The sequence below is a fragment of the Cavia porcellus genome, unplaced genomic scaffold (genome assembly GCF_034190915.1).
Source record: "Cavia porcellus strain 051 isolate PalLab524CR breed Dunkin Hartley unplaced genomic scaffold, mCavPor4.1 scaffold_2, whole genome shotgun sequence".
NCBI lineage: Eukaryota > Metazoa > Chordata > Mammalia > Rodentia > Caviidae > Cavia > Cavia porcellus.
In genome coordinates, this window is record NW_026947485.1 from 4,829,386 (window position 1) to 4,843,591 (window position 14,206).

At 45.5% G+C, this 14,206-nt stretch overlaps 1 protein-coding gene across 1 annotated transcript in view; it reads left to right on the forward strand.

Annotated features, from left to right (window-relative positions):
• The window catches only part of LOC106027701 (cadherin-related family member 3-like), a 90,337-nt gene extending 89,621 nt beyond the window's left edge, over nt 1-716 (forward strand). Inside the window, exon 23 of the mRNA XM_063234450.1 lies at nt 390-716. Within this exon, the coding sequence (XP_063090520.1) occupies nt 390-392 (3 nt within the window). The 3' untranslated portion in view covers nt 393-716. The remainder of the gene's footprint in view (nt 1-389) is intronic.
• The last annotated feature ends 13,490 nt before the right edge of the window (nt 717-14,206 follow it).

Genomic DNA, 14,206 nt, shown 5'->3' on the forward strand with positions numbered 1-14,206 from the left:
CAGGGCGACTTTGGAAGTTAACTAGGAAAGCTGGTGAGGTTCACTATTAGAATGGAAAGACAGGGAAGACTCAGGGTCATTATCGTAATGTTCTTAAGGGAAGCACTTATCCAAACGCCAACTTCTTTCTGTATCCATGTAGGTAAATAATCTGAGATATTATTAATGATCAGTGAATCTAGGAATTGTACTTTATAATAGGATCAGTTGCATTTTTGAAACATATATATGTTTATTGAACCAATGATTATAAGAATTATTTCACAAAATATTTACACCATAACATATTTCCATTTCTATGACTGTGAATGGTCAATTTTATATTTTCAGATTTTAACAGAGAAGGTTCTATGAGCATTTTAACAAAGCCTGTTTTTCTTTTTCACTAGTGACAGTAACATGACATCCCTTCAGCAGTGAGACAGGACATCAAGACTTGGACAATTAAGAAAAGAAATTGATTTGGAGGAAGACATTTGGCTTTAACCAGCGTAAAGGCCACATTCTCTTCATGTCACTGACTTTTCTTGAAAAAGGTCTCTTAAAAATACAGCTTCTAACATTAGAACAACATCAATTTTTCCAACATAGCTGGATATTTTTGTGTAAACTCTCGGATGTTTGATAGGTTTGACTTTTACTGCTAAAAATACTAAGATGTATGTGCTATGGAGATATATTTGTTTTTGGTTAAAAATTCACACTGTTATGCTATCACCAATAAAATAGAAACTGAGGATTCTAATTGTGTTCAGACCGGTATTGTATTTTAATAACTCATATTACATTAAGACATTTAAAATAGCAGTCATTCATATAACATAATTCAGAAAATAAAAACATGTACCATAAAAAAGACCGAGTTCTTGTAAATCTACTTAGAAACTGAGAGCAAAATTCAAGACCAAATGTATGAATAAGTGCTAAAATGTTCCAGACCTTGCACGACAAGCTTATATTTTGAGACTGTCCATGCGCCCACTTAATTCTGATAGCCTACCTTGCTTCAAAAGCTTTAGAGCTCTGAAGCTTTAGTTTCTGCACAAGGAGTGCTATTTTATCAGTAGCAGTGCTGAAAAAGAAAGGCTAGTATGCACTTGCTTAGGTGTTTTTGGAGTTGACATCCCAAGTCAGATGGCATCTTGGATCCAGTTTCCTGGAAACATGCGTCTCAGGCGGATTCTCGCTGGCCACCTGCTGTTGAGGTGCTCTGTGACCGTGCTGGCTGCAGTGAGAGAGCCATGAAGGGCAGTGGTGGATCCGCAGTGTCCACAGCCTCCAGGCTGCAGGCCGAGAGTGAGGAAGGGAATCACCAGCTCGCTGTGGTGGCTTTCAGACTAGCTGCTGCAAAAATGTGCATCCTCCGGGGCCCACACCCTACCTCTTCCCCCCTGCCTGGGTGCTGGGGTGCCCCACAGAGCCAGTGGCATTGGAGCGAACCTGGAGTTCTGGGCCCGAGAGCCCAGCGGCCTGTGGCCCTGCTCCGTCTCTGCTGAGGGAAAGACTCTGACTTGGCTGAGCTGAGAGAAGGCAGCTCATGAGGTCGCAGAGTCACTCTGTCTTCCGTTCTCTTTTCTAGCATCACAGGGACTTTTTACACGCGCTTGCCTAGTTTCCAGTGGCAGAGCAGATGGCACAGATTCTCCACCGTGGGTTTACACTACTGTCCTATTTTGGGGTTTCCTGTGGACCTCATGGCATCTTCTCACCACTGCTTCCTCAGTCCACAGGGTCCTGCTGGGTCAGCTGGCCCAGTGCTTGGGCTGTTACTGGACCCCCTGAACTTTCCGGGGAATGCTATCTTGCTCTGAACCCCTCTCATCTTTTACCTGTTCAGGTCCCTTTGCTAATAGATCCGTGCACCATTTCCAGGTGTCCTCTTTTGCTTTGATGGACGTGAAGTAGAAAGTGGAGCACATTTCATCTGCCCTGAGGAAAGGCCAGCACATCCCAAACTGGAAATGAGGGGATGCTAAAGGGAGCAGCCCTTAACCCCTCTAGGGCTCATCGCCCTCCTCTTTGGTGCACCTTTAGTAACAAGCCTCCACATTTCCTGTCGCTTGCAGCTCTTTCGTGTAACCAGTACAACAGTGTTCATGTAATGAAGCCATGTGACGTTATGTTCATGCAGTTGTAGTCTCTGTGGGCTGTACTGTGACAGAAGGTGAAACAGTTAACCCCGGCCTATCGGGGTCATGAGCATATATTATTGTCTAGTTCTTGAATGAAAGCCCACCTCACATATGGTTAAAAAGAACATACTCCCCACGTGAATGTACCTACACTACACATACAGCACAGGTGTAGTATAAATAGTACACGGTGTACTTATAGCATAACTAGTGTAATGGCGGTATGTATAGCATAAAGAGGGCGATGGCAATGCTGATCTGCTCTAGTAGAAATACTTTATCTACCTAAGCAGTGGAAATTAAGGCTACTTTTAGATTGAGTTGAAGTATTCTTCTCCCCATCAGCTTGGAGTCACTAATTTTTGTAGAGGAAAAATTTTATGATATAAATGGGGCTTGGATGGGAACTCAGCCCATTTAAGGGTACAGCTCTAAGCACAGCAATAATCCCTCTCATGCGCCATCTACTCCTAGATTGCCTGGTTTACAGTCTTCCACAGAGGAGCGAGTTTTGAAGACTTACATTGGCTCTTCATCGGGGACTGAGAAAATAATTTTGCATTTTTTGCCAACACCCATGTGCATTCTGATTGTGGGTGACTGAACATCTCAACACACAGGCTGCTAGATATTCAGTATGGGCTGAATGGATCAAATGGAAGCCGGACTTGGAGGAGGACCTCTTTTGTTTACTTGGCCTCCACAAACCTAAATCTGATGCCACAGTAATGCCTCAAACCGCAAGGGGCGATTTCAGTTGGAAGCCTGGGTCCAGTAGTTTTCAAATGACTGGTATTCCCTTCTTCCACGGCCACTTAAAGAAGAAAGAGGCCCCTGGGGGAAAGGTCGCTAGGGGAATCGGGGCTGAAGTGCCTTTTCTTTTTTGTAAGGACTCAGCTGCTCAGTTCTGGGTCTGCAGATTATCTCTCCTCTAGACACTGGGTATGAGATCATGGCTTTTTATTGGAGTGACTGCCCTAAATCCCAAGTTCATGAATCTTTTAACTCTCTGAGTTGTATAAATTATGAAATACCCTAACTGGCCATCCACCAGTCTTCTACATGGAACAGTGTGTCCCAAAAACAGTTATCGTAACTCCCGGGTCAGCCCTTTTCCTCTGCCTCCCTGATCACACGGTTCATTGTGATGTTTCTTGGTTTTGACCCTGTAAGTGCGTGGCTCCTATCTTATCCCCATGTGCCACTGGTGCACCATCTTTCAACAGCAAATCCTACCCATCCTGGCATACTCGGAAGCAGCTACCCATGAGATTCTCAATGGTGATGTCACCCATCAGCGAATTCCTTATCCTTGTGCTAAGTGCAGGGGCGTGGGGACCCTTTGCAGCTCATGGGAGGAGGTCGATTTTCTGCTTTTATGTAGTACATTTACTCTACAATGACATTTCTGTATAGGCTCTTTCATCTTTCCAAGTTCTGAGATATATTAACATGATTTCTGGTGTTTTGTGTATGCTGTTAATCGCCACTATTGGACTGAACTCTAGATCTTTCAGGCTCCACAGTCCCAGAATTTAGTCGTATGCATGTTCCTGTCACTTCTGCTGGTCCCCCCAGTTTGGGTCTGCAGCTTCTTTGGCCCACAGTCCTTTTTTCCCTGTGGCAGAATCCGCCATGGGAGAATCAGTCATGTCTTGGCCCGACTTGTAGGTCTGGAAATGAGGGGATAAGGTAGAGTCAGTAGAAAGTAGAGGCGACCTGCAAAATAAATTTCAAGGCATGATCTCCAAGCTAACAGAGCCTAGTCAGTACGGGGTGGAGTCACCACTTGTATAGGCCAAAATCTTCAGAGGAGACCGAGTTACAAGTTTACAAAATCTACTATTCTAGGTGCCTTGACTCCAAGTTTCATGTTTTTGCAATAAAGTTGTTGAATTTGGTAGAACAGAGGAGTTACGAGTGAGCACTGCATTTTCCCTGGAGCTCCACACCCTGTGCAGGTCCGGGCTCGGCCTGAGCTGGTTCCCGGGGAAGCTGAGAGGGAAGAAGCTCCTAGGCAGTCAGGTTGCTGACTCCCTTTCCTTTCTCTCCTTTCTCTCTCAGGATAGTGAAACTGACCTCAGCTGATTCATAGGTGTGTGCCAGTAGATATCAGTGAAGCACAAGCCTCTTATAATGTGTTTTTATAGTTGTACAGAACACGACTTTAAAAGACAATATTACTTCATGCAAAGTCAATAATCATCAAGGCCCCTTGCAGATTCCTCCACAAGTGACAATGTTTTCAATCCACTTTATCAAAATAGTGAAACGTCTCATTATGAGAAATATTCATTCAATATTAAAATCTGGCAATTAGGGTTTTTTTTTTTCCATTTAGTTGTAGGAGCTCTTTATCTGTTTTGGAGATTAACACCTTGATTTCCCTCCCATTTTATAGGCTGACTTTTCCCTCTGTTGCTTGTTTCCTTTGCTGTGTAAAAGCTCTTAAATTCAAGGTAGCTCTCACAGTTTGTACCTTTGGTACTGTATCCAAGAAATCATTAATAAGGTCAGTGTCAAGGAGCTTTCCCCGTATATTTTTCTGCAGGAGTTTTATGTTTTGCATTTGAGGCCTCTGTCCATTTTGTGAAAATGTTCATGTATGCTACGGTGTGTCTGTTTCATTTATATGTGGATGTCCAGTTGCCTGATGACCTTTAACAAAGAGATTCTTGTTTCTTCTGTTTATATGTGATGTCCTTATCAAAGGACTGTTAATTGTATGTGCCTGGATTTTTTCTGGGTGGTCTGTTCAGATTCCTTGGCCTATTTTTCTATCTTTGTGCTGATGTTGTACTTTGTGAACATCTGTAGCTTTGTAATATATTTTGAAAGAAAAAACTGTAACGCTCCAGCTTCATTTTGCTTCTTTAAAATTATTTTCAGGCTGGGGTTTAGCTCAGCAGTGTAAGTGCCTGCTCGGCAAACATGAAGTCGTGAGTGCAATCCCCAGTACCAAAAAATAAATAAACAAAAAAATTATTTTCATTACCTGTGCTATTTGTGGGTCCATGTGATTTTAAGGATCCCCCCCACTTTTATAAAACAAAGTCATTGTGAATTTGTGAGCTTATAGATGTTATTTATTAACATACACACGTGGAAGTGTTACAGCCTCCAGTCCGTGAACATGGGATGCCTATCCACTTATCTGTATCTTTCATCACTGCTGCGTAGTTTTCAACTTACAAGACTTCTACAATTAATTAAATTTATTCCTAAGTATTTTATTTTTTATGCTACTGTTAATGGGATTTTTTATTTCCATTTTGAAGCAGCTGTTAAGTGTATAGTAATGCACACAGCTCTTGTAGGTTGATTTTGTGTCTTCCAGAGTCACTGGGAACTTTTCTTACTGCCCTGTTTTTAGAATTTTTATATATAAAATCATGTCATTTTCAACCGCTGTCATTTGGAAGCAATGTAAAAAATAATTGCCCTTTTGAAGAATAAATTTGACACACCTCTATCCAGACAATGAAAAATACAGAGAGAGATGCCAAATAAAATCACAGTGAGAAAAGAGTCATAACTGGTCCTGTAGAGATAAAAGTGACCATAAGATGCTGCAGTGGACAACTCCACAACACAGAGTGGACAATCCAGAAGGAGAAAATCCCTATGCAATTCAGACTACGTAGACTGAGTCATGAATACGTGGCAGTAGAAAATCTATGCAGATCGATAATGAATAGAGATGAATCAGTAATCAGCAATGTGGTTCCGAAGAAAACCAGGACCAAGTGGTTTCATGGTAAATTCTACCATCATTTACAGAATTAGGTGACAGTCCTTGTCAAGCTTTTCCAAACCATGGAGGGGAACGAGCAGTTCTAAACTCATTGTATGAGACCAAGTTTACACTGATCCTGGAGCCACGATGCTACGGAAAAAGCAAACCACAGGCCCACCCTTGGTGGTCACTGATTTGAGAACCTTCACCAAATAGCAGTGCAGCCGAGCCAATGGCCGCAGAAAGAGCCTCGCACCGTGGCACCTGGGAGTGACCCAGGACCGTGAAGATGAGGCAGTGCCAGGCTCCACAATGGCAGAGCGAGGGAGGAAGACGCAGGGTCACCTCGGGAGATGTGGGCAAAGCTGACAGCACTCAAAACTCAGCACAGCTTCACAGGAAGTCTGGAGCTAATCACAGAGGGACTTTGCCAGAACACACCGAAGGCCACTTATGGTCACCTAAGCAAACGGAGAACACCATGCTCACCCTGTGGGTGGGCACAGGACAGCATTACCCCCTCTTGCCACTGACCCAAATTAATAGCCGGATTCTGAGCCAGAGAAATTAGCCAAGAAAAAGAAATACAAGGCATCCAGCTGGAGAGGAGGAAATGAAATGACCTGTCTTGGATGAAACGAACCTCTTCAAAAACTATCAGATGCAGAAATAATCTGAAGCCTTCTCTCTGTTTCAGTTTTAAAATAATTGAAATGCAATCAAGCATGTTTAAAAAAATACGGACAATTCTAGGAATATTTAAAATAATACCACAAAATTGTGAGGGGAGAAAGATGAGGCTTTACTGTTCTCAGTGGATTTGCCCTTTAACTTTTCTCTCTGTGACTTGAAGTTTAAAAATACTATTTTAAAATATATATGCATTATTTTGTTGATACATTTTAAGTCAAATATAATAAGACTGTACATGTATGGAGTCCAGGGCTTATTTTTTTGGACCGGGAATGAAACTCAGGATCTCACACTTGCCAGGCTCAAGGAGACTTTCGTGGATAAAACGCGAGTGAGGAAATAAATGTTTGAACCCTGAGCTTCCAATACAGCAATAGCCAACCGCTGCCACCTAGCGGCAGCAAACGCAGCTTCAGCTAGGAACCGGGGCAGGGAATTACCCTGAATTGAAGGTCCTTGGTTTTCCATGGACCTGTTACAAAGCACTTTTTAATGCATAAAACATAGTACGAAAATTAAATTTTGTTGGCATTAATTCACAATATAATACATTTTAGCATTAATTTCAAATTTCCCCATAAGACTCCTTAACTATAAGATTATCAAGTCAGATTCACGTCCCTACGATACAGACTTAGAGAGGCTGATATACCAGATGAGCTATTTTAAAAAGCGATATTAGGGGAAAATCTAAGAACCAATCCAACTGGCATACTATATACGTTTCAAATCTTAAAAAGGAAATGTTTACTGCTTGCCACAGTCCTCGGCCTGGAAGCCTCTCCACGCCTCCCACATCCTGCATCCAGCCCCTTGGCCCTTGCCTGCTGACCGGGGAATTCCATGTCCACTCCCAGAACCAGACCCGTCCACTTGCTGGCCCCGCACTTTCACAGGTGGAGAGAGCTTTCTGCCTTTGCTGAGGTCTTTCCAGTTCTCTGGTTCTGTTCAGTATCCCCAAGGACACTTTTAGAAGATGCTAAGATCTTAGGGAATCAAAATAGCAGCCAGTAACACTAAGTACCATATTATTTCACCGCTGAAGAGTGAGCCTGAAAGACTTTTAATATTTTGGTAGTTACAAGTCAAACATAAAGTTACTAAAAATTAGATTTTTCTATGCCTTTATTGTCTCAATCGTATACAATGGAAAGGCATTATCAGATTAAAATCCATGAAATGGCTTCCTTTGTAGTTCAAATTTTATTAGATTAAAGCAACTTTTAGCATTAACCAGTGATTTATAAGCTAAAACATTTTAACTCAACACAGCTACTTCAGTGGGGATTTTCTTTGTGTTGGTGACTGTTGAGGTGATTTTTGATAAAATCCAAAATAAAGAACTAGGGGGTGAAAAATATTTCCTCCAGGGGGAACAGTGGTTAAGAGCCGGAGGCTATGCAAACCCTAATTATCGATTGAAATTTACAGGGGGGTTATTGTTATTCACAAGCCCAGCTCCAATTTTCAAAACTCAAACACTGTCTTTTCATCCACATCCATATAAATATGTTTTCTCTTCACTCTGTCCTTCTCCTGGGATGTGCCCTAATTATCTGCTTTCAACAACAGAACTCAGCAGTTATGAGTTCTGGGGATGAAACTCATTATCATCTTGGTAGAAAATTTGAAAATATAGATATAATAGGCAGCTTTCAAGAAGCTCAAGGTGAATCTGTTTCCGTGAGATTCAAAGGTTAGAAATCCTCAAAGTCACAATTTTACCACACATCCATCCATGTGTAAAATATCTGAATCATACAGTAAGTGTTTTCAGACCTTTTCCAGTGTGAATTTTAGGTTGATTCAATGAATGGGAAAAAGAGGTGTCAAGATACACAAATATAACCAACCGCTTTTATGTGCCATCATTTACCTTGGTGATCATTTCATTGGAGGATTTTTTGTTAAATATTGCTTAAACACATAATGGGTCATTTCATTGGACAGCATAAAGTGTGATAAGGGACCAGCATCTTTTCTTTCTGTGGTTTTCACTCTCCTGGCTGTGGCAGAACCTGCCAAATCCAGGAGACACTGAAGGTGGCCTACGACCCAGTTACAGAGCGACCTTGTGCAACTTCAGAGAGGCCGGACGCACACTGTGAGGATGCGTTCTTACTGCTGATAAACCCTGTGCTTTCGTGTGCTCCCATAGATGCTAGGTTAGTGTGTGCCTACCTTTTTAAACCTACTTCCTGAGGGAGGAGTAACATATGCAAACCTGTATATGCAATATGCACATTTTCCTGAGTTTGGGCATAAGTGTACTCCTGTGATACTATCAGGTCTCCTGGGCCACATCCAAAGGAAAGGAAATCAAATCTCAGAGGTGTGTCCTCACTGCTGCTCTGCACCATCAGTTGCATAGAGGAGATACAGAGACCGCTTTGATGTCCATCGACAAACACAGGCAGAAGAAACCAGGACAAACAGGCAAGGGAGGGTGAGTCAGCCTACACAGGGAGGGACTGCGGTCCCTGATGACATCCTGTGGCTTGGGTACGGACTTTAAAATCAACTAGGAACACAGCAGAATGGTGGCTGCCAGGGCTGCAGGAAGGGGGAAGGGTAGAGAAACGTGCACAGCTAAGGCAGTGAGATTTCCGGGAGGTTCCGGGAGGACGCATCCTAGACAACACGGCGGCCTGGATGGGGCTGCCGGAGGGGCCCAGCACTGGACGGGACCTCTGGCTCACCAGCCCCTGAGGGAAGTGGGACCGGGGGAGAGAGGCAATGGTGAGACGGGATAAAGCAACTGGAACAAAATAAAAACAACCGAAAAATGTGGATAGAGTGTAGGCGGAATTTGCCTGTACTCGCCTGGTAACTTTTCTCGGTTTGAAATTATATGAAAATAAACATTTCCCCCAAAAATAGAAGAGTCAATTTATTTTTTTTTGTCTTTAGAGACAGGGTCTCCTTATGCAGTTCAGGCTGCCCTTTAGCTCACTTGGTAGCCCAGGTTGGTCCTGAACTCACAGTGATCCTCCTGCCTCAGCCTTACAAATGCTGGGATTACAGGTGTGGCCACCAGGCCCGGCTCAGAAGACTTAGTTTTTGAAAGAGTTTGCTCTCTCTCAAATGAAACATCTAAACTAATAGTGAGCTACTATTTACTAACCAAGTAAAAACTAAACCAAGACACAAAACCAAAAATGCACTGTTTCTGGGGCCAGAAAGCAGGATTTCATTGCAATGCTGTTGATAATGTGCACCAATAAACCCAGTTAGGAGAGCCACGAGATGACGGGGGCTCACACCTCACCACACGAGTACTTGCCTTTTGCCTCGGTACACCAAACCCGTCTGAGGACATGGCAGGAAGCTTCAGTCTCTAAAGCATCTGTGTAAAGGAATCCTGGTGCGGTGGGTGGGTGGCTGGTGGTCCGCTTAATACCCACTAAACTGAATCTGCGTGGTGCTGAGCATGGATGGTCCCCCTGAGGACTGCTGCCAGCATAAAAGAGAGACCTGCCAAGGAAAGAGCGGCACTGTGGGGTCTCCTGAGTGGTGTTGTTTGGAGCCATTGGTTCTCCTGGAGGAGCTTGTCATGCTGGCTCCCTGATAAGAACTTGGCTGTTATCATCAGAGGAGCTCAGGACCTTGTTGCTGAGAATGGCTGTGGTTCACTTTGGGGGAGCTCTGGTCCTTACTTTGAGCATCACGTACAAGATCCAGGGGGGAAGATGTACGCTGTTCTATCTCCAGGAGAAGCTCCTCACGCTGGCTTCCTGCTGTGTACTAGGCTGTTCTCACTGTCAGAGGAGCTCGGGACATCACTGATGTTGAGGATGGCTTTTTGGGGAGATCTGTCCTTATTTTGAGCATCTCTTCTTGGCTCCAGTACAGAGCCCTCAGCCTGTTGGCACAGCTCCTTCATCCTGCTGGCACAGATTTTCAAGCTTCCACTGCTGACCTTTGGGCCTTCCCAGCACAGATCCATAGGATAGACATGCATGAGTCATTGTGGTCTCTGGGGCTCCAACTGGACTTGTGGGGGTCATTGTCATGGACTCTAGGTTTTCAGCGGAACTCATGCAGGATATTGCCATGGGATCCAGGCCCTCGGCTGGATTGTCTAGGTCTTTAGTGTTGTGGACAGATTTCCTAGACTTCTTGTATCTAACTCGAGTGACTAACACAAAATAATGCCATGCCTTTGTCCCTCTTTTGTCTTGCTCTCTTGTAACCTCTGAGTGTGAGACCCGGGCAGGGTAGAGCCAGCTTCTGCTGCACTCCACATTCTTCAACTACCACTGGGTTTTGAACTCGAGTAAGCTCACTCCTTACATGTCCTAAGCTTATGTAGGGCATTGAGAATCTTTTAACAAATGTTTCTCAGCACACAATATAAAAAATTATTGAGCTATAAAATCATAAGAAACCTTCAATTTTGCTGTTCAGTACCCTTGAAATGTGTTATGCACTGACTCTGATTCCATGGGCTCACGGGTACCTGCTCCCCAAAACATAGGTGCCCAAATGCTGCAGGGTAGCGCCTCCCGCAGCAGGCCCAGCTGTTTCTTTGACAGAGTAACTTTAAATTCTACCTCACAACCTCTTTAAAAACAGACTCAGTTTGAAAAGCACCTGTCTATTTCCCTTCTTGATTCTCAGCCGCTTTTCCATTGGTAGCTGGACTAAAGGTCCGCCTGTGCATGCATTAATCACCCCTGCAGCAAACGCGGCTCATGCCCTCTGCCCTCGGCCGCACACAGGAGCGGACTTCCCTCCACACTCTTGGGTTGGTCTCCTCCGAGCCCTGCTCTCACCCCAACCCTGACTTCAGGCTTTTCCTTGGTCCACTTAGTTTGGCTTTACCGAGAGCCCCGCTGGAGCCCCCTCTGCTCTCAGCATCTGATCCGCCCTCTCAGTGGTGTGAGTGTTCACTCTGGCCCTCTGCTCCTGGCCTGCTGGTGACCATGTCTTCTCTCAACAGAGTTCAGCCCAATGTCACAACTGTAAAGCAAAACTCCACTGCAGGTGCTGGTCTTGAAGTTTGGCTTGTCTGTCCCTGGCAGGTGTGACAGAAGTGTCACTGGGACCTCAGAGCGGGTCACTCCCTTAGCCACATGGGGCACCTGCTTTGCTCCAGGAGGATTCTGCTCCTACAGCCTGACCTTCCTGTCACACAGAAGCAGTGAGCGGTGACCCTCTAGAGCTTTCCTCACCCCACGACCCCGGAAACCGGAGTAACTACTCCAGCTCTACTCTGGCTGGGCCCTCTGAGATTTTATCACACCGCTAGGTCCCCAGAAAGTAAAGCTCCATTTGGCTGTGTTGTAACTGGCTTGATAAGATGCCTTCCTGCTGGGCATGGTGGTGCACACCAGAAATGCAGTCAGGGAGACTGAGGCAGGAGGACCCTAGGTTTGAACCCAACCAGGCCCATGTAGCAACTAAGATTCTGTTTCAAATACTTAAAAAAATTTAAGAAGGGTCAGAGATGTAGCTTAGTGTGGAGACACTGCCTTCAGTCTCCAGTGCCCACCACAAAGGTCTCCCCTCCTCAATACTGCCCGGCATTTTCTCCAAAATAAAAGGCCTCTTCTTGGGTCAGCATCTCACTCTCCTCCAGGGACCCCCACCTAATAGTGTCTACTATGGTGGTTTAGATTTTAGGTAGAAATGATTTTCATGCCTTCACTGTTGAAATTGAAAAAGAAAAAAAAACTATAAGTAAATTACAGCCTGTCTCAAAATTTCACAGAAACTCTCTGACACATGTTTGTTAACACACAGAGTTCGAGAGTTATAACTTACAACTCAAAAATGGTACCCATGCTAAGTGTGTTATAGCCTTTATTTTATTCAATCTTTTTAAAAATGCTTTGAAGTAGGTAACATTGCCATCTTTATTTGATAAAAAAAAATAAAATACAGCCTTGATAGGTCCAGGGAGTTTATCGTAATTCTTCAGGTTGAAAATCAGAACCATTAGCTCTGGCTCTCAGCGGCTTTGCTGAAAGACTTCCTTGGTTTGGTGCAGGAAGCCGTCCACCCTGGAGAGCCCTGGAGCTCGTCAGGCTGACGCCCCTCACCTGTGGCCCTCATTGCTTTTCTTCTCTCCGTCCTTGACCTCCTGTTCTCCGGAGATCTTCACAGGAGTCAGCACGCCGCCCACACCACGCTTCTCAGCTGCACCAGGTGTACTTGTCCGCCTTCCCTGGCCAGGACACCCCCTGCCCATGCTCCCCCAGGAGGGACGCTTTGCTGGGCCCTCGGTTTGGGGGAGACTGTGCAGGAGAGGCGGTTGGGCTGGATCAAGGCAGTAACCACCCGGTGGGTGGCTTGGTAGAGCAGCCAGGAGCAGAGCAGGGGACAACGCCAGCCAGGGGGCATGAAGAGGCAGGGCTGGGGCCAGACAGTCCCTCAGGTCCCACCTCATACCCCTAGATCAACCCGAAGGCGTGGTCCACTGACTTCTAGGTGATGCTCAAGTCTCAAACGGATCAGATTTACCCCGCCAAGCCTATGTGTCCCAGTGAGATTTACTGTCCAGCCCTTGGCCACCCTAAACCCACGTAGCCACGCAGCTGCTGCTTACGCAGTGTTTAGTAAACTGTCTTCTGCAGTCACCAGTGTCTCGAGGTCAGAGGTGTTCTCATGTCTCCCCTCCTGCTATTCTCCTTGTCATTTGCCCCTCATTTTGAGAAGAACTGAATTTTCTCCAGGTCTCCACACTCCAATTCTCAGCCATGAGTGGAGCCACGGGAACATCAAACAAGAAAACGAGGATCTACCTTTCTTCTGTCCTTGGGCCTTCTGTCCTGTCTTCCGCTCGCACAATGCACACTAAGACTTCTCCTCGTGTTCTGAGGTTATACAGGACGACGTTCTGGGCGCTGAGATTTAGACTCTCACAGAGCTGCAGCTGAGCCATGCGGCAGATGGAGAGGGGGTTAGGTAAAGGGAGGGGACAGCAGGCACTGAGCAGAGCCTAGTGGCCACCATTCACTGCCCTGGGAGTGGACTTGGGTCATGGTGAACCTCAGCAGCAGGCACCCATAGCCGCAGAGTCCCACCCTGCTGTCTCGCTGGTCTTGTTGGGCTGTGGCTCAGAATGTGAGGTAGCCTGGTGGCATCGGTGGGGACAGCTGTGTGGTTGGAGCCTGGTGGCCCATGACACTGGACAGTCACTGAGAATGAGGTGCTTGGGCAGACCTGTCCCCAGACAGAGGCTCGTGGGGACAGGTGACTCCCCTAAGGATGCCCTCATTTCTTTCTGAACACAACACGAGCAGTGTCTCTGGTTTCTAACCTGGACTTGGGTTTTTCTGCTGCCCTGAGACAGTGCAAGTACCCGCAGAGCTGCTGGATCTGGCCGTGGGCCCCATCTAGTGGTGCAATCGTGGAAGTGACTTGGCGTTTGTGGGAAGGCAAAGTCAGAGGAGGAAGAGGGAGGAAAAGCCCGTGCTTCAGTGCCCAGGTGGGCCTGCAGGCCACCAAACACCCAGAGCAGACAGGGAGCCTGGTACTCAAATAAGGTGCTGCGAACTGACCAGGCAGGAATAATCGGTAATGGCAAAGCTCTTGGAGAATTTAAAACTGTTTTAAGGCAACTCAGTGAACTTAAAGACAGCGCAGAAACCTTTTAATACTCTAACAGACGAGCTTTCTGATGAGCTTGAAACAGTTAAAA